The 18,983-nt window shown below is 37.9% G+C and overlaps 2 protein-coding genes and 3 long non-coding RNA genes across 10 annotated transcripts in view; 2 read left to right on the top strand and 3 right to left on the bottom strand.

Moving 5' to 3' along the window:
- Positions 1-1,494: 1,494 nt before the first annotated feature.
- LOC136260422 (uncharacterized) lies at positions 1,495-9,120 on the bottom strand. The gene is made up of 4 exons (XM_066054148.1): positions 8,961-9,120; positions 8,699-8,859; positions 8,576-8,641; positions 1,495-1,654 (listed from the first exon to the last, which is right to left on the bottom strand). The coding sequence occupies exons 1-4, from the start codon at positions 9,010-9,012 to the stop codon at positions 1,610-1,612; spliced, it is 324 nt and encodes a 107-aa protein (XP_065910220.1). The 5' UTR covers positions 9,013-9,120; the 3' UTR covers positions 1,495-1,609.
- Positions 9,121-10,713: 1,593 nt separating this feature from the next.
- Positions 10,714-12,141, top strand: LOC136260427 (uncharacterized). The gene is made up of 2 exons (XR_010703534.1): positions 10,714-10,850; positions 11,891-12,141. It is a non-coding gene; the product is annotated as an uncharacterized lncRNA (long non-coding RNA).
- Positions 12,080-15,148, bottom strand: LOC136260425 (uncharacterized). The gene is made up of 4 exons (XR_010703532.1): positions 14,883-15,148; positions 14,690-14,833; positions 12,581-12,620; positions 12,080-12,523 (listed from the first exon to the last, which is right to left on the bottom strand). It is a non-coding gene; the product is annotated as an uncharacterized lncRNA (long non-coding RNA).
- Positions 15,149-15,253: 105 nt separating this feature from the next.
- Positions 15,254-17,311, top strand: LOC136260426 (uncharacterized). Its single transcript, XR_010703533.1, has 2 exons — positions 15,254-15,396; positions 17,141-17,311. It is a non-coding gene; the product is annotated as an uncharacterized lncRNA (long non-coding RNA).
- Positions 17,264-18,983, bottom strand: part of LOC136260411 (uncharacterized) — a 45,378-nt gene continuing 43,658 nt past the window's right edge. For 4 of the 6 annotated variants that reach the window (XM_066054130.1, XM_066054134.1, XM_066054132.1 and 1 more), the window contains 3 exons: positions 18,804-18,959; positions 17,957-18,122; positions 17,264-17,904 (listed from right to left, as the gene is read on the bottom strand). In XM_066054130.1, the coding sequence (XP_065910202.1) occupies positions 18,834-18,959 (126 nt within the window). In that variant the 3' untranslated portion in view covers positions 17,264-17,904; positions 17,957-18,122; positions 18,804-18,833. The remainder of the gene's footprint in view (positions 17,905-17,956; positions 18,123-18,803; positions 18,960-18,983) is intronic. The other 2 variants (XM_066054135.1, XM_066054131.1) reach the window with 2 other exon arrangements.

Here is an 18,983-nt window from a genome sequence, read left to right as displayed (position 1 = left end):
GTAATAAAGAAACTGGTTCTCTCCTTGGACTGATATCGCTACCGATACTGTATAAATATTGGTAGCGATATCAGTCCTCATGCTGTTCTGTACCGATACCGATATTGGTAAACATTACGATATCGGTGGCCGATATTTTAGCTGATCCGATTATCGGTACACCACTACTCTGCTTCACTATAGGTAGTCTTGTTTGGCCAGACCACTAATCAATTAGCATCTTGCAGAGAAAAAGAAGTCTGGCCAGCACCAGCACTTATTTCCTTCCAGGCCACGCTTATAGTGCAAATGCCGTTTGGTGACAGTGCTTCAGTTTTTTTGAGCCTGGAAGTGCCATCCAACCAGAATACTGGCTGGCCAATTTATTCAGTGAAACCAAAAATATTAATTGAAAATAAACACCTAGGTGAACCCTAGTAAAATTTCAATGCACTCGAGGTTCAATGTTTCGGTTACTAGGTTTTTTCACTGCTTTTAACTCTTCGATTCTGATTGGCCAGCCTCTTTTGGACCCAAGAAATTCGAGCATTGTCACCAGCAGATGGTGTTTGCACTTTAGCGCGGACCTGAGACTATTATTTCCTCAGGCGTTCATGCCATTAGTTGACTGTTAAAGCTTCGGAACTCAAACTCCCAACACAACTTTGTTGTGAGCTGGTTAACAAGACGTGTTCAATTACAAAATCGGGCTGCTTGCTCAGTAGAAACCTCGACTTCAATTTCGCCATTGGAATTGTACGGTGATATTGAAGTCGAGATTTCTACTGAACAAGCAGCCCGATTTTGTAATCGAACATGTCTTGTTGTTAACTAGTTGACAACAATGTTGTGTCAGGAGTTTGAGCTCCGAAGCTTTAACAGTAAGGCTGTTATGTCAATGTCCGTATCAGACATGGGTACGAACAAAACCATCCTCTTAGCAAATTTTTTCTCTAAATATCTCGCTAGAAAACTTTTAAAAACATTAGCAACCAATTCTAAACCTTCTTTAATATATAAGAGTACCTGACACGGCTGCTTTTTCACATTTTGTCTATTGATTGCCAAATTTTATACGTGCAGGGTCGTAAATTTTCGTGACGCATAAAAAATCCGTAAATATGCGCAATTCACAAATTCCCCTATAATTCATGGATAACACCACCCACAGGTAAAAAATACTGCCATTACATTTCATTTAAAAGTTGGGTCACACCTCGCCCGTCAATTACTTTCAACGAAAATTATGTTATTGCTATTACAAATGAATCAAGTGAAGACGAAACACTGAGCAGCTACAATGCACACTGCCCTACACTTCGCGATTTACATTCCAATAGCACACACAACACAGTGAACACACCAAGTGTTTTTACCATTTCAGTAGTAATCCTTTAGTGACGTTCACCATTCTCCTTATCCTGACACCATTTCGTCACTTCACCTGATCTCCAAAACAAATCTCGCGTGATTTTTCGTGCTAAGCAATCACGCCGCATACCGTGATACTCCGTATTTTATCCGAATACTACTAGTGCTAAAAACCTATGTACAGTTGGCAGAGCTATACTATAAAGCAATACAAAAACACAAAATCATGTCACTGAGGCAGCAGGGTAGCTAGTGTTCTTTATTCTCTGGCCATGCTCTTCACTTGAGGACCATTAACCGCTTCCTATAACAACAACAGAACAGTAGCTCATCACAGAATACACAGTGAGAACATGTATATAGTAACAACAATATAAGTACAGTGTGCTAGAGTCCATGATAGAGAGGATTATCTTGAGGATTATGGACTCTTGGTACTAAAGTTCGCATCACAAACTAAATTAGTATATTTTGGCTTTCATCACTTAGAGTTCGGTTATCAATACTGTATAGCCTAAATATTTCAAAGGGAAATATTTTCGAGGTTGAGCAATGTCGCAGATTTGTAAACAATCACAAACTATATGGAGGTCTAAATATAAAATATTTCACTGGTAACACTTAAAATCTAAAAAAATCAGCAAAAATTTTCTCCTTCAAAATATTTAGGCTATACGGTAAGTCAAAGACATGAATTTTTGTTACCTACAAATGTGCTCCCCACACACATAAAAATACAATCAAACATACATACATACGTACGTGTAGACTACACAGCATAAACAAATTACACAATTGCAACATACATGTACAGAAATAATAGTTAAAAATAGCTATCAAACAGTTCAGTAGTACTGGTTAGTAGGGTTGCCCCTTAAAATGACAGGCACCACCCAAAATGCTGTGGTTTAAAACTATCACAGAAACACCATACATGACGAAAATCACTTTTACAGAATTGTCTTAGTGCATCTATCTTTAAATCCAGCATTAAAAACAAGAAACTTGAACACTCACAGATAAGCGGATATTGTTTTTTTTTTTTTTTCAAATCACCAAAGCCCGGCTGAATTTTGGTCTGCCTGCCTGCCTGCCTGCCTGCCTGCCTGCTTGCCTGCCTGCCTGCCTGCCTGCCAGCCTACCTCAGGACCATAGTCACAAGACTCAAGGCCAAACAAACAAAGCAACACATGGCGACCATTCCACAATAACAATCTCACTAGTGGCATGTGCCTTTTCTGGTTCCAACAAGTGTCTGCCTCCTACGTAGGCTTGTGCCTATTATGCTGGCATAATTTTGGGAATAATAGGTCACCAATTTTGTGAGAATAATTCTGGAATAATAGGACGATTACAAGCATAATTTTAGAATAATAGGACACCCACGGGAATAATCGGTGGAATTAAGGGGCGTGTCTCTTCTTGATTAGCTATAAGAAAACAGCTGAGCTACTAAGAATATTATATAGCTGGCATAATTAAATGAATACTAGCTGTAAGAGAGCTGAAAACCCGCTAAAAGATCGATATACTCTAATAGAACGCTCAAATACTCTAATAGAGCAATCAGATCGTTGCATCTTGAAAACAAGGTGACTAGCTACAAAAACTAAACGAGCATAATTTAGGAATAATAGACAACATAGGAGAATAAAAAAAGAATAATGGGACAATTTTTTGGGAAATTCTGGAAGGAATAATAGGCAAAATTAGGAGCATAATAGGCGCAAGCTTACTCCCACGATTTGTCTTTCCTTCTATATCATCATTGTCTCCTTCATGCAAGGAAACCATACCAAGGTGTAAGTATTCCACATCAACAATTCCCTTAGAGGAGTGTATTTAGGTGCTTTAGTGACTGTAAGTGAAGCAGATATGTGTAGTTGCAATTGCATGGACTGACCATGCCTTCTAAATGATCAGAACATGCTGTTTTGCTCTTAACAAACAGAGTTAGCTGAAATAATGGTTTTACTGTAGAAAACTAGACATAGCAAACCACACCCCTTAATATATATTTCATAACTCACTTGAGACAGCAGGAGATTGAGATACTCTAATAAAGCAGTCACAGCCATACATGTATAATGTAGATATGCTATAGCAAAAAAGTACAACTAATTAAAAATAAAGAAATAATGTATAAAGTTCCAGCAATAAAAAGCTATGTGGGAAAATTCTACTTTGGCATTGAACATGCAGATGGTAGTAATATGGGATTTTCCCACAAAGCTATGTTACAATAGCTACCATAATTCATATGATATTATTGTGTTTCACTACTTTTTATTGCTAAAATCCTAGTTCACTTTTACAATTATTGTGTTTGATAGTACGACTAATAGTTACAAAAAAAAATGACCATCCCGGCAGCTATCGACAACTATTCTCCATAAATGGATACCTTTGTTAACACCTGCATGTACTGCAAGTGCCTTCTTGCATAAGTCATCCCATCACTAATGCTGTAGACAAACGTAGTAAGTAAAGATGGCAAAACACACAAGCAAACTACATGATGCATGGACTTGCACAAGGAAGAACTGAAAATAAACAGTGAAGTGTAACATTTTAATATGCTTTCAAAACTTGAGAAGTACATGGATTGTACTTAGTGAGGCTTTGATGTAGGGCTAGTCCAAAAGGGACTTCTTTGGTTGAGTGCATGCAATGTAAACCCCCCCCACCACAAAAAAAAAATTTTTTTTAACCTTCCACTCACCAATATAGCCCAGAATGATGAGATCAGCAAATCTGATTACAGTAAAATGTCTAAAATGTTGCAGCAACATTTCATGAGCATACTCATTAGGAATGCACATAAATATAATGTGTATGGAGAATAGAGTTGTGTGCAGTAAACAGAGTATTTGACTGTTAGAGTGTTGCACAAATACCATTGAAGGCTAATGTTGAAATAAGAATCTATTATTTATAATTTGAAGCTGGAATGAAAGTGGGCATGTACCCTTTAGCACATTTCAACTAAACTATATAGTCTGAAGTGCATCAAGTAAGGCACTACCTGGACTGCAACTTGTCTGGAGATCAAGTCACACCCTGGTCCAGGATTTTATTACAGAGTTTTGATATTATAAGATATGATTCTGGCACCCTACAATGTAGGCTTTCAGCGGCATATTCAGTAGCCATTTGCCAAGATCAGCATCTAACAGCGAGTCAGCAACCTGCTACTGTTCAAGAGAAGTCCTTCAAGTACCATGCAACCCTTCTAAAAATAGATTTGCTAAGTACTCTGTAACTGTCAATTTGTGCAACTATAAATGTTTCCTTCAGGGTGAACAATAATAACTTTGCTAAAGAGACAATCAAATCTTTACAACTTCATAGGTAGCTTCCACATATGTCACTATTGTGAAGTGTTGAGGATACGGTCAACCTAATTGTATTTTGGGTGAAAACTTTCCTTCCTGGTTGCTTGTTGCAGAATAAAATGGGAGATTCGATGCTGCTAGTGTCAATCACTCAAACAGTTATACTGAAGGGCTTTGAAGCATAAACAGTGATACAGGCCTGGATGGGTATTAACCAGCCAAATTTCCTTGGACAGAGGTGGCTGCTTGCCAATGAACAAAAGGCAGAATACTCTAGTAAAAGACATTATTGTCAACAAAAGCATCAGTTGAAATTAAAATTTGCTTAGAAACATCAGTTAAACAACCACATCATGTGATCCAGAGAGTCTTACAGTTTACATGATAAAAATTCTTAAAATAAGTTAAGGATGGAGAAGAGCATGGAATCTATCATTGATGAATTGTGAGCAACAGCCATGGGGGTATATCCATTCACTGGACTGGACTACTGGACTGGATTACTGGACTGGATTACTGGACTGGACTACTGGACTCAGATATCTTTTTTTTTGTTTTGTTACGTTTACTTAACTAAAAAGTGTTTTAGAAACTGACACCATTCACCATGAGACATAAAACTTGTACATTAATCACAAAAATTGCACTAAAGCCTTAGTATAGTTTGTTATCAAAAATACTTTGCCTACTGCTAGCAATGTTTTGTGCACTGTTAGCATTGTTAATGCATGTCTGTCTTCTCTAGCCTTCTTTTGTAAAATAGCACACCATATATATGTTTTACAACATGCAATTACATTACGTTACTGTAACACATGATAAAAATTGCCTATAGCCTGTGCATTCACTTCTGGCTCTTTGGTTTGTAAATAGCAACGAGTGCGCAGTGGCACATTTAAGCTTCCCAATGCACACACTTTCAAACAGGAAGGTAAGGTTGCAAAAAAATACAGTGAGTGTAACAAGAGTAAAAAACCAATGTCATACCATTAAACAGACCACCAAAACTATAGCACTTTTTCAACCATACTTAATAAAGCCTTAATAATTTTTTTTTTTTAAATAGACTGTATGTGCCTTTGTTTTTATATATGACAAGACATGGAGAGCCTTAGCCTCATGTGTGGTGTACTACTCTATGTAATCACTTTTAGTGGTTGAAAAAAATGTGTTTGAGCAAATTTTATGTGAGTCCAGTAGTCCAGTCCAGTAATCCAGTCCAGTGAATGGATACACCCCAGTCATGGAGCCTTTTTGCTGGTGATTGAGTGGTTAAAAGTGACAAAACAAATCATCTGGTCCAGGCAACTGGATGATAGTGTGAAATGAATCAGTAGCTGAATTAAACCATATTTCAATTAGCTGGAGTATAAAGAGCCGAAGAGTTAAAGGGATTGAAAATGGTTGATAGGGAGGTTAATAAGTCAGTTTTCACGTAGTGCTTGTTTCTAGTTTCTAAATCATTCATGCAGTACGTTTAGACATTACATTAGTGAAATAGGAATAGCGGCTAAATTAATGCATCACTGCATGCACTTTGCATTTATCAAACAGGTTAAAAGGTATCATGCTATCTATTTCACCAGCTTGGAAAATCTTTATAACTAGGAGTGAAGCATTGTATCTCTCAGTTACAGTACTAGTGATGAACATCAGTCAGTATAGATGGTATCTTCATAGATAGTACACTGAAACCCCTCTAATCTGACACCACTGTAATCAATACCTCCATAATTGTTTTGGATCAAAATTACTTTTTCTATGTGATACTACCTCAATAATCTGACATGCTTGCTAATCCGAGACAATTTTGGATCCCAATGAGTGTCAGATTATAGAGTTTCACTGTACTGCATGTATTAGGGATCATGGTGCTCATGCCCTTCAAAATCACCTGAAAAACAACCTCAGTTTTTCTTTCAAAACAGCTGTATAGTCAAGCCCAAAAATACATGCCTTCAGAACGATCCACAAGTTTCTATACAATTTTAAAATCTCCTATTTAACTGAATTTTTACTAACTGACTAACTAATTAACTAACTAACTAACTAACTATCTAACTAACTAACTAACTAACTACCTAGCTAACTAACTGACTACCTAACTGATGCCTATATGTACAAGCATAACTTGACAAGGCATAAGGCTACTGGGTTGATTTTTTTCACTGTTTGATGTTGCTTCGTTCCAAAATGTGCCTTTTCGCCAACCGCAGTATGTACAATATTTTTCTGACAATGCAAAGTGTCTATTTATAGTGACGTGATGTGGCTTCTCTGTGGCTGTGTTGGTAGCTATTATACTTATCACCCATACTTTTTGTGGCAATTGCAGAGATACTTCTTGTACTGTTCTTCATTCCGCTGTGTAATGGATGGAACATAGGTGAAGATGAAGCATGATGGCCACTGTATTTTTCAGATTTCATAGACTGAATTAGGGATTAAATGTCCATTAATATATCTGCATGTATAGGTAACTTCACTACTTTTTGCTATTCCTTTGTTTCACTACTTACTTTTTTATTCTTTGATCCCTAACCAAATTCAACTTGAAATTTCTAATTTTCTTTCTATTTGTAATGAAATATGTCATGGAACCAAAAGGTCAAGTCATTGTAAAGTGTTACATGTATCGTACACTGATCAGCCACTTCAAATTTCAGTTATACCATCTGACCAAGCATTCTTAGGTTACTTAGCAGCTGGTGTTTACTTATACAAAGTATATACACATACTATGCTAGTAAGTATTGCACGGCCCTGTTCATATACCTTGGCCTTAGGGTACAAGATTTACTTGAGTAAGCATTGGATATTGCAGTGATCAATGGACTCTATAAGCTACTGCCAATTGATGACAGTTTGCAAGTATATGATGAATTCTTTATATAGTTAGTCAGGGCCGCCCAGAGAAATTAAGGGGCCCAGGGCAAAGAGTTAAAGTGGGGCCCTTGACCCAAGTTGTAAGGTGAAGACCAAAAAAAAAAAAAAAAAAAAAAAAGGTCACAACCTGCTGGCAATGACAATAACTACCCATCACCAACCATATCTCCTTATCTATGAGCTTGCTACACTGCTCCTCTGAAGAATACTGTGACTGCTCTATTAGAGTATATCGATCTTTTAAACAGGTATTCAGGGGGCCCTTCATGGGGCCTCCTGGGGCCCCTTTCAGGCTGGAGCCCGGGGCAAAATGCCCCAGTTGCCCCCCCCCTGTGGGCGGCCCTGTAGTTAGTTATTGTGGCAGGTTTATTTTTGATGTCACACAATGTTTATCTAAGGCGACCGTTGAGCTGCATGGCTACCTACAAGTTAATATACGTACGTATTACACTTTTCATTTTTTGCATGCCTTGTATGATTTCTTGTGTGTGCAATCACATGATTTATAATTTGTTGTAACAATCAGCCTTACGCGAATCTTACCACAAACTAGTACCATGAAATGGTTTGTATCACTTAAAATTTATGACTTATTTGTGGTGCACAAGACCCACGTAAAGCTAGTGACTTCACAGTGATTTACTGCACATTAGGGTGGCTCCTATATACAATTTACATCATATGCATTAGAACTGCCAACTGGGTTTCATTGTCTATAGTAAATCTATTATTAGCTAGCAGAAATAATTAAAGCAAATTATACTGACTATACAGTTTTTATACTTTGCATGTAGCACGGCACAATAAGCTGTTCTTCCTTGCAGAAGACAGTATATTGCATACTACATAACTAATTGCAAAAAAAATTGAGTGCATGCAAATGCATGCATTGCTATTTCACAGTGCAGGAAATGTTTCGGGAAATGTCTTCAGTGTACCCATAGCTACATGTCTTTGCCGAATTCAGACCGGCAAAGCAGTCTATGCTGTACTATTGTACTCACCCTGTACATTTGAGTAATGGTACACAACATGTATTGAGCAAGGGCGCAATCTTCACCAAACGAACCCTACACAAACAATACAGGTGTAAAGTCCTTCAAACGCCACCGGTAGCATTTACTCACCCCGATCCCTTTATTTTCGCGAACCTTTCCACGTAAAACAGCAAGACAGTACCAGTTGAGGTAAGGGATTAGTTGAACCAGACAATGTATACAGCAGTTCTCTCCAACAGCTTCAGCCGTCTTTCCCACCATGTAGCACGGAATAAAATATGTCAGGAGACCTGCTCCGGGCGTCATATATAGTCCATAGAAAGAGAGAGAGTGCATGAGTGAGCGAACGACAATTATTTTCACGTATGGGACGAGTAGCTATATAACTTACAGACTGTACAATCATCAAAACAGCCGCAAAATGTGTAGCTAAATTCTCCCATGCTTGATTCAATGACAGCAGTTCACCGAGAAGCTAAATACTGCAGGAGGAACAGAGGAAGTAGATGGAAACCCTATAACTTGCAGCTATAAATAGCCCATTTTCACATGCACAAGGGCTAAGGAATGTGGTGGTTAATAATTTCGATTGCGCAACATCCGGTGTCCTTAAAGCCCATGGGAGTGAGGTAAGAAATCTTCACGGGAGCCTAAACTGTACCGTTTATTCTTATTATGAGAACGAAATTGTAATCTTCAGGTTGTTAGCATCACGATGGTATATAGTTTGTGGAGATTCGCTGTGTTGTAAAGTGCGACTTTAGCATGGCAAAAGACTCTAGTGACAGTTTGTTTTCAGCATCTAGAAAGTCTAGTGAGATAAACTTTGTTACTACGTTTCTACAAGGCTGGGAACAACGCTATGCAAAATTTTATCGCTGCAATAGGGGATCTTTCATCGCTGTGATTCTATCAATACTATAGGCGATTATTTCACCCGTTACAGTAGGTTAAGTGGCCATGTTTTTTTTGCCTAACGATCCTCTATACTTATAAAAGTAAAAATACCTCACTTTAGGGAAGATGCAGCCTTTAAAACTTAAGATATCACTACCATTTGCCGACACAAGATTGCTGATTTCTCGAATACAACAGAGCGCCGGTATCTTTCCAATTTTCACGTCATCCAGGGGCGGATCTAGGATTTATAAAAGGGGGGGGCTAACTCAAGGTACTAATCTCTTGGGTAGAGGTGTGCGAAGCATGCTGGAACTAGGGGAGTCTGGGGGCATGCCCCCCCAGGAAAATTTTGAAAAGTAGATGTAAAATACTGCAATTTGGAGACATTTCCACATAAAATTCATAATATTTTCTGCCTGTAGATATTTTATATACTGCCTTTAGATTATAGGTATAGCTATGGCTCTCTGACTCTGAAGTATTTTGCTAATGGAAAAGTTTGGCCCGTAGGTACAGGCAACCAAGTACATGATGCACCCCTCTCACAATTGCACAACACTGAATAGGTGCATGTTAGAATAATAATATGTTGAAACTTAAGTGGAAAATTTTACTATGCATCAATTGATTGATGTGATGATAATATGTGCAGATCTGAGACAACCATGGACCCTACTATATAGTAACTGGGCAGATATATAGAGTTATGTATACTCTGATATAATTGTTGAGTGTTGTAGTTTGCCACTAAATGGTCAAAGCTAAATTAACCATTTTAGATAGCTGTTTGTGATGTTGAAGGTGTCAGGCAAACCCCAGTTAGGGGCACACTGTTAAAAATGAAGTTTGAAGGTTTACCAAGGAGTATGACGGTTATCCCTACCTTGTTGGTATGAAGGTTATACTATATGGGATGAAGGTTATCCCTACAAGTTGGTATAAAACGTCACAGGTATAACGTTTATACCTTCGTGATGTCCTTATTCCGTTTTCTTCCGTGCATTTACTACGTATTTCAATCTAAAGCGCAGCGTGTCATCTTTATGCGGCGCTTATTATATGATTCGTTACTATGCTGCCGGATGGGTGCTTTGGCGGACCAGTGCATGCAGTGTCACGATTTATTTACTTAATGATCTGGAATGGATTCAAGTACAGAGAGATAAGACCAGCAAATACGGGACACCTAAGTGGTTTGTCAGTTGCTCGGGTTCCCAGCTGCCCTTGGATCGCCTCGGATCACAGATGTAAGAGGATTAAGAGCGGTAGAAATATGATACAACCGGTCCTTTACAATTGTACATTATATTACTCCTGGCGATATGCATCTGTGAAATTTTGTGGCAGCTATAAAATGGAGTAATATTTAGATTAATGTAAAGTGAGTGGGACAACTATTAAAACTTTGCATGCATGTACATACACATTGCATAAGGAGGTGCCACAGGGACTAGTCTGGCACCGCATGCTCCTTTGCAAAAAGTGAAATACAGATACTAAATGATTCTACCACTCAGATTTGGTAGTGTGTGCCAATCACGTTCACACACAAATCACCTTGGCAACGCAATGCTTTTGAAGGGTAATCATCTGACATAACTAGCAATTACATACACTGTCTAATTGAATTCCTTTTGAGATTATTTAGTATCTGTATTTCACCAGCTGCAGACCCTTACTTTTGTGAAGGGGTGGATGGCACAAGACTAACTTGCTGCACGGTCTACCAAAGTCAATATACAATCAAGACGAGACTTGAGACTACACAATATTGCTACTAGTAACAATGAGTCAAAATCTCAAGGCATACGAAGGGTTCAAATGTAGTGTGTAACACAGACCAGCATGATACTCCCTTGCATATACATGTATGATCGCTGGTTTAAAGTGAAATATAGCTAAGCAGTTCAGAGTGACTAGTGCATACTTTTAATTTCTTACACACAGTCTTGTATGCAACAGAAAATATCTACTAGGTTACATGAGTTTTGTACTTCCAAGGCAGGGGCAAGTTTCAGGAAACCCCTTTACATAAATTCAAACTGCAGATATACAGAAATCATGGGATATTTCATGAAACAGGAGCCTTCGCCTTGTAAATAGTGTTTGTCATGTAATAGCAATGCTTGTTCTGAAGAATATTATTTGGTGAGATACTCTAATAAAGCAGTCAGGTAATTATAATACTCTAATATAATAGTCACTTAGCTGTAGAGAAAACTCTTTTCAAAATTACTGTGTACGTCCTGCAAGGTGACATGATAAAAAAGGAAGCATTGCTTGTACAAAATACAAACAATGTCAAACATTACTAAAGGCATATCATGTTATATTATCTTCCTCACTATCTGCGAAAGCCAATTTTTGGGTACTTGTACTTATTAGTAGTGTTGCAGGGTGAACTGTTTATAATTGTTGCAGGGTAAATGAGGCATGAATCCCAATGAGCAGCTTGTTACTACCAACTGGATTGAACATACCTGACTCTAGAGTCTGATCAAAGTTTGTAACTCATCAGCTACGTGTCAAGCAGTTGTGAAAACTATTCACAAGCAAGGAACTCAACTGAAATATTATTGCATAATTCAATGAACAACATTACTTGTGATCACAATGTTATAGCATAACTAGTGTTTGTGTTACTTGTACTTGATGAGTTTGTATTTCAACGACCAAGGGCTATTTGGTATACTAGCAATACCTTTCGTAAATACAATTCTTAAAGGGAACTAGTGGTGATCTATATACGAACAACTTGGAGTTCCACACTTTGTGTATGTAAATAATTCATCATGATGCTGCTTGACAATGTACTGTAATACAACATGCATGTTTGGTCAGTTATAGTCTACACATCCATCTGCAAGTAAGCACATACATTATCACAACTTTTGTCCAACCACGGACACGTTATGGAGTATTATTATCATCTAGTGACAGTTAGATATTACTACTAGTGACAGTTAGATATTACTTAAATGTTCTCTTCCTTCACAGTTCTTATGCACCCCTCAGCCCCTGGCTCAATATCTTGATTTCAGTTTCTCAGAATGCCTGTGAATAAGAAAATATACATTTTAATTCAAGAAATATACAAAATAGTCCACATACCTCTCTCAGTGCTATTACATTGGCAGAACATAATTTGACGCTAAACAGACAAGTAATCATGAAATTTAATGATAAAATAATACTCATATTTTTCCTAATAAAATGCCAGTCCCATATAATTATATCATACACACAGTAGTTGCTAGATACGGTATAGAGTCGTACAACAGAAATAAATGCCTGGTTTCACAGGAACTCCTAGTACAAAATAGTGAAGCAAAAGCATTTTACAGCATTACTTTAAACTTGAAATCTATGTGGAATATATCAAGAAGAGAAAACCTCACGTTGATTCCAAGGAATATGATTTTTGGTCTTCTAAATTATAGTCACCAGTCTTGTGGCTAGGGTAAACACTTGCCTGAACATAATAAGTGTCCGGGCCATAATTGACGATACAGTACTTGAAATCAGGAAATGTACCTTGACAGCATTAATGGTTTCATTTGTAGTTGTTTAGACCTCTAAAATTAGGACACTTTGGGTATACTAGCATCACTAAAGTGCTAGTTTCGTCCCTGATTAGGAACAGTGTATGACACATAATCAACAAATGTTTTGGAAATTATTGGCTCAGTTCTACATACTACACACATGCACACACGCGTGCACAGCACATACACACATGGTTGAAACAAGGTCATCTACGTCACATTTTGTCTGGGCTCAGTGGGTCACCTGGGCAGGTAATCCAGATCTGACCCGTTTTATGGACTGACCTGGATTGAGGGCTGGGTAAAATTTCATGAAATTTTTACCTGTTATGCTCTTCAGTGTTCCCAATGTGCTCAAAAACATTTCTTACAATTATCTTTGAAAGTTTTAATCAGTGAATGCTCAATTAGAGTAATTGACTACAAAGTGACTGTTCTATTAGAGAGTATCAATTTAAGGAGCTTTGGACAATGCATTGGAGTGCTCAATTGCAGTTTCCACTGACTGCTCTATTAGAGAGTATAAGTAGTGTTCATAACATCCACCTAATATGCTAGCATTATGCTGGTGCAGCACTCCAGCCTATCAGTAGTGAGCCACACACGCACACACACAGTTTAAGGGTGTTAAAAATGTTGAAATTTAAAGTACCTAAATCATTTTAATTGGAAATGTATTTGGTCACTACAATATATACCTGACCAGCCACAAATCATGAGGAACCAAGTACAAATTGAAATAGTTACTATTCATGAAATCAAAAATTTAGTAAATTTGAAGCACTTTCTAAATCTGTCAGTGGTAGGGAACACAGCCCCAGACCTCTATACCTCACTGCTAAATCTGGAAGCCACTTTGGAAATATCCTGGATACGCCTCTGGAATTGATGAACTTAAAATAAGCAACTATTGTAATTACTTTGTTTGTGGTTACAAATTGCAGCAACACTGTGACAACACTGTCAGAACAGACTCCAGTACACACTCAGGTAGTACTAGCACAGTTGATTTCAGATTGCTTTTGAACAATTCACACGCGACTTGCAAACGTGATAATGTGAATTCTACTTGCCGTATTTACATGTACACTCATGGCATTGTTTGACAGTAAAGGGGTGAGTATCTATTGTGCTATAGTATGTTCACATTGAGCTGAATCCTGAAAAACAGCTAAAAATTAAAAGTGGATTTTTTCTCAACAGAGTTAACATTTCAGCCAACCAGATGATTATTGGTAATTAACAGCAAAGGTGTCAACAACAGACATGTACAGTTTGCCTCCATTACAAGTTTGGGAAAGGGCTGTAATGGATCCTGTACTTATATGGCTTCCCCATAGGAAATGTATTGTGAAAATTTGTAAATATTATGTCAAACATTCAAACAACAAGATTTTGAAATGTTTTTAGCGGGTCAAGCAGTACTACAAATGAGCCAAATTTCAAGATCATGTGTAATTGCATCCATGAGTTATTAAATGTTTTTTGAGGATTCAGCTCAACGTGAACATACTATAGTACTAGTATTTAGTTATACAAGTAAAGGAGCTAGGTTGCAAACAATTAGTTTATATGTTTGAACAATCACATTGTAAATTGTTCAATTGCATGCAGAAAGTAATCCGAAATCGACTGTACATGATCACAAAACACTAATATAGTATTTATGTCTCACTTTACTGCATTAGTCACAGTAGATTACTAATGGAGTAGGAAAAGAAGTTGAGGAACGGTAGCTTGACCATAGATATTAGAGAGACTCTAATATCTATGGCTTGACTACCCGTATACTCAACTGAACATTTTCGATGATTCTGATCTACAAAAGTACAGGATGAGATAATGCTCTAGAGTATTTATAACCTTACTTTGCTTAGAGTCTCCCGCTGGCAGCATGCAACCACTGATGAAACGAGATAATCTCATTTTTCCATTTAATACTCACTCCCCGTGACGTAGCGTTTACGTACGTTACTTAACGACGAAAGTTACCGTGGTAACGAATATTACTGAAAATTCCTCTGAAAGTTCGTTCAGTTTGTTCATAAAATAAACTGGTTTTGGCAAAGAAGATACTTGAAAATTTGTGAGTTATTGTGTCTACAAGAACAGGCAGCTTGACTAAGCGGGTCGGTTTTGCAATACCTACCTTAAAGGTACCTGCTAGGTACAGGGTAAAAGTCGCACTTATATTTCATTCAATTACAACAATATTTACAAATACATCGAAGGCTGCTTTAATTAGGGTAAATCTAGCCAATAAGATGACATACAACGAGAGATTGTACCGGTCATGCTGGGCGGATTAACTACGTGTGGTGTGCCTGTGCGTCGGGATAACAATGGATTACCATGCGTGGACGATTAATCACGAAGGAAAACGTAAGCGAAACTGATTAAAAGATTATAACGCACAGGTGTGATCATAAAAGTTACTTAAGTTATTACAAAACTCATTAGGGATAGAGGAATTGATTACATCAGCAGGGAGTTGGTTCCATAATTTGATGGTTGATGGGAAAAAGGAAAATTTGTGGAATTTCACCCCTACCCACTCACTCCCAACTTACAGACACCATGTGTGTAGTTGCATGAGTGTTTTTCAGGCTACAGAACTGTAGACCTTCAGCTAAAACTTTAATAAATAAATAAAACTTTTACATTACAATAAAACACTGAACAGATCTGAGGGGCTTTAACAGGCCAAAGTGGAATCTTTGTAGTGTTTTATTGATTGCAGTTGCTGCTTCAAGTGCCCTCTCCTATAACAAATTATGTGGTGCAATCAAGAGATTGATTTGTATCGCAAAAAAAATTAGTTTCACCCTATTTTAATCCATGAAAATTTAATGCCACAAACATTTCTTGCCTTGTGGTACTTCTATTGGTAAGGTTATGTCAGCCATTGCTCAATAAATATGCATATTACATTGCAAACTGACAAAGTTGACCTTTTGTGGAGGACAAAATAGTAAAAATCAACTGTAAGAAACTACTGATCGGTGCTTCAAAAATGAACTAACAAGAGAATACCTTTTCTCCCCCAACCCTACAACTTTGCCTGTTAGTGTCCCTCTGCTTGCTAGAAAACACCGGACAGGCCTAAGGGAGTGTCTGTCACCCTTGTAAATACAACACTGGACAAGCCTTAAGGGAAATATGACACCACTCAATCGAGGCAATTGGATTTAGTAGAGATTAATGGCCACTCCATATTACCACTGCAATCGTGTGGTACTAAAGAACTGATGTATGGTATGGATGGTTCTCATGACTTGAGTAAGAGTGGACAATAGTATTATGAAATATGACAACATTGATCGTATTATGAGGGTAATAAAGAATATACTATAAATTTCCGGAGCCTACATATTTGATTTCATTACTATAATTCATTGGTCTTGTTAATAAGTCATGAAATACACCTAATATATTTGGGACCTGGCCCCTATAATATGGCACGTGGTTGTGAGGTCATGAAGTATGCCTTAGCTGCATATGTTTGGGACCTGGCTACTACATAGGTTCATTATAACATGTGCACATGGTCCTTGTAAAAGGGCAGTATGGCCACTAAGAAAGGTTTTACTCTAGCGAATCATATAAAATGCTTTAACCCCTTTCATTTTCCACAGTTTCCAATTGCCCTATTATTATATAATTCTATATCTAGGCTGATCACCTGATTTCAACCAACCATGTAGTTCAACATTGTTACATCTTAGTATTCAAAAGGACAGCCATGCCAGTGTGTCCCAGGGCTCATAACAGTACAATGTGCTGCTTTCCTAACTACTAAGCAAACTTTGACACCTGACACAATACTTGGTTTGCATAACCACATGTCTAGGGATGATGCATTACCAACCTCCTCCGGTATGTGCCACAAAGCACAATCAGTTTTAAAAGACTAAAATATTGGGCTCTTTACAAGGGGGTGTTATAGTGTATCCACTACCCATGCATGTGTCAAAGATTACGTGTAGGTTAGAGACTAGCACAAGGATCTTTAATTTGTGGATTTAGAAACCTAGACGGAGCCAAGGTTTTAAAAACATACATGCTAGGTACAGATTAAAGTTGTACTTATATTTTGTGTACTTATTGCTACTGGTAATTCATATAGCCTTCCGTCCATGAATAAGTGACTCTGCAGGCAGGCCATTCTATAACCCAGTTTTCATCACAATCCCAGTGTCAACTTACATAGTCTCTCTCATGCATATAGCCATGCAGCTAATTAGTATAGCACTGCATTATAATTATGTAAATATGTAAAGTTAATTTTATTGACAACTTTTGTTGAATATTTATTATATATATAATGATAAACTAAGTAATGTCTACATAACTTACAATCCCACTTAATACAGGGGTTGAATTACTACACATTCCAGTGCTTTGTAATACCACACAGTCATAGTGAGATCCATCCCAGTATAGCTCAAAGTGGTGTGGTATTGCAGCTCCAGGAAAGCCATCACCTTGGACATCACTTACAGATGGACATGTAAGGGGGTTTATTACCTCCCAGTGGTACAAGCTATCTTGCTTTCTACAGTAAAATACTGCAACGCTAAACATAGTAGCAACAGCTATAACTTCCACTTGTGTTGCCCAAGTATCAGGACGTTGCAGAAACCTAATGTGTTCTTGAAATGATGGCTTGTTGGCTGGTAGCATAAGAAATTTTGCTAACATATGTTCATTTCTTTGTTCAAATTTCAGTACTTCTGCTCGGACTGAGCAGTGCTTGTCTTCATCTCCAAGAATGTGAAATGATACTGCTCTGAAAAAGCAGTTGCCATCTGGTACAATCTGTTTGATGGTACGTCCAGACTTTTCAAGAAAGTTCAAAGGAGAGCTGTTGCTAACACTAGGTGTGGTTGGCTGTATATAGAATAAACATAAGACCTACATTATGCAATGTAGTTAACTGTACCTTACATATAGTGTACTTCTATCATCTTTCATCACACATTTCCTTTTGCTACATCTCTGCTTTTTCTTTCCTGGGCCACCAAACTTAATCATGTCCTTACAAAATGTGCACAGGCCACAGTCAAGCAAGGAGCAGCCAGAACACTTGCACTTTCTGGAATTGACACCTATAGGTGTGCCAATTAAGTTTATGAGCATTTGTCACTATTTCTTTTGAGTATGTAAACAGTATATTATGTGCAGGGCCGCCCACGGGGGGGGGGGGGGGGGGGGGGCAACTGGGGCATTTTGCCCCGGGCCCCAGCCTGAAAGGGGCCCCAGGAGGCCCCATGAAGGGCCCCCTGAATACCTGTTTAAAAGATCGATATACTCTAATAGAGCAGTCACAGTATTCTTCAGAGGAGCAGTGTAGCAAGCTTATAGATAAGGAGATATGGTTGGTGATGGGTAGTTATTGTCATTGCCAGCAGGTTGTGACTTTTTTTTTTTTTTTTGGTCTTCACTTTTACAACTTGGGTCAAGGGCCCCACTTTAACTCTTTGCCCTGGGCCCCTTAATTTCTCTGGGCAGCCCTGATTATGTGACCAGGCCTGTGAAAATAGGACATGTGGGTACATAAAATTTCCCTACTTTTTCAAACTCCTTTTACACCTCATAACTTTATATCCCATTATGCTGTGGCCAGCATTTATTAAACATTTGGCTTTATAGATCAAGTTACAGAATGTAAATATTCTATCGTGTTTTTGAGATATGACCTGTTGCGTGATGAAGTGTAGTTTGTGCCAACATGCCCTAATTTTGCAGGCCCTGTTACATACTAGGCAGCTACTAACAAAGTAACAGACCTTTTCTGTTAGTGTCTTTTGTTTATTTGTTCACACTATTCCCCTAAAACAGAGCACAAGACAGTGACACCAGGCAAGGTAACTAACTACTGAATATAATACCTGACCAGAATATTGTTTTGTATAAGTGTCCCCTGTACAGTTCTCTTTACAATCCTATAATAAAATAAAGGTTCTATG

The sequence above is a fragment of the Dysidea avara genome, chromosome 7 (assembly GCF_963678975.1).
Source record: "Dysidea avara chromosome 7, odDysAvar1.4, whole genome shotgun sequence".
NCBI lineage: Eukaryota > Metazoa > Porifera > Demospongiae > Dictyoceratida > Dysideidae > Dysidea > Dysidea avara.
Note: the sequence above shows the minus strand (reverse complement) of the source record. Positions and strands in the feature narration are given on the sequence as shown.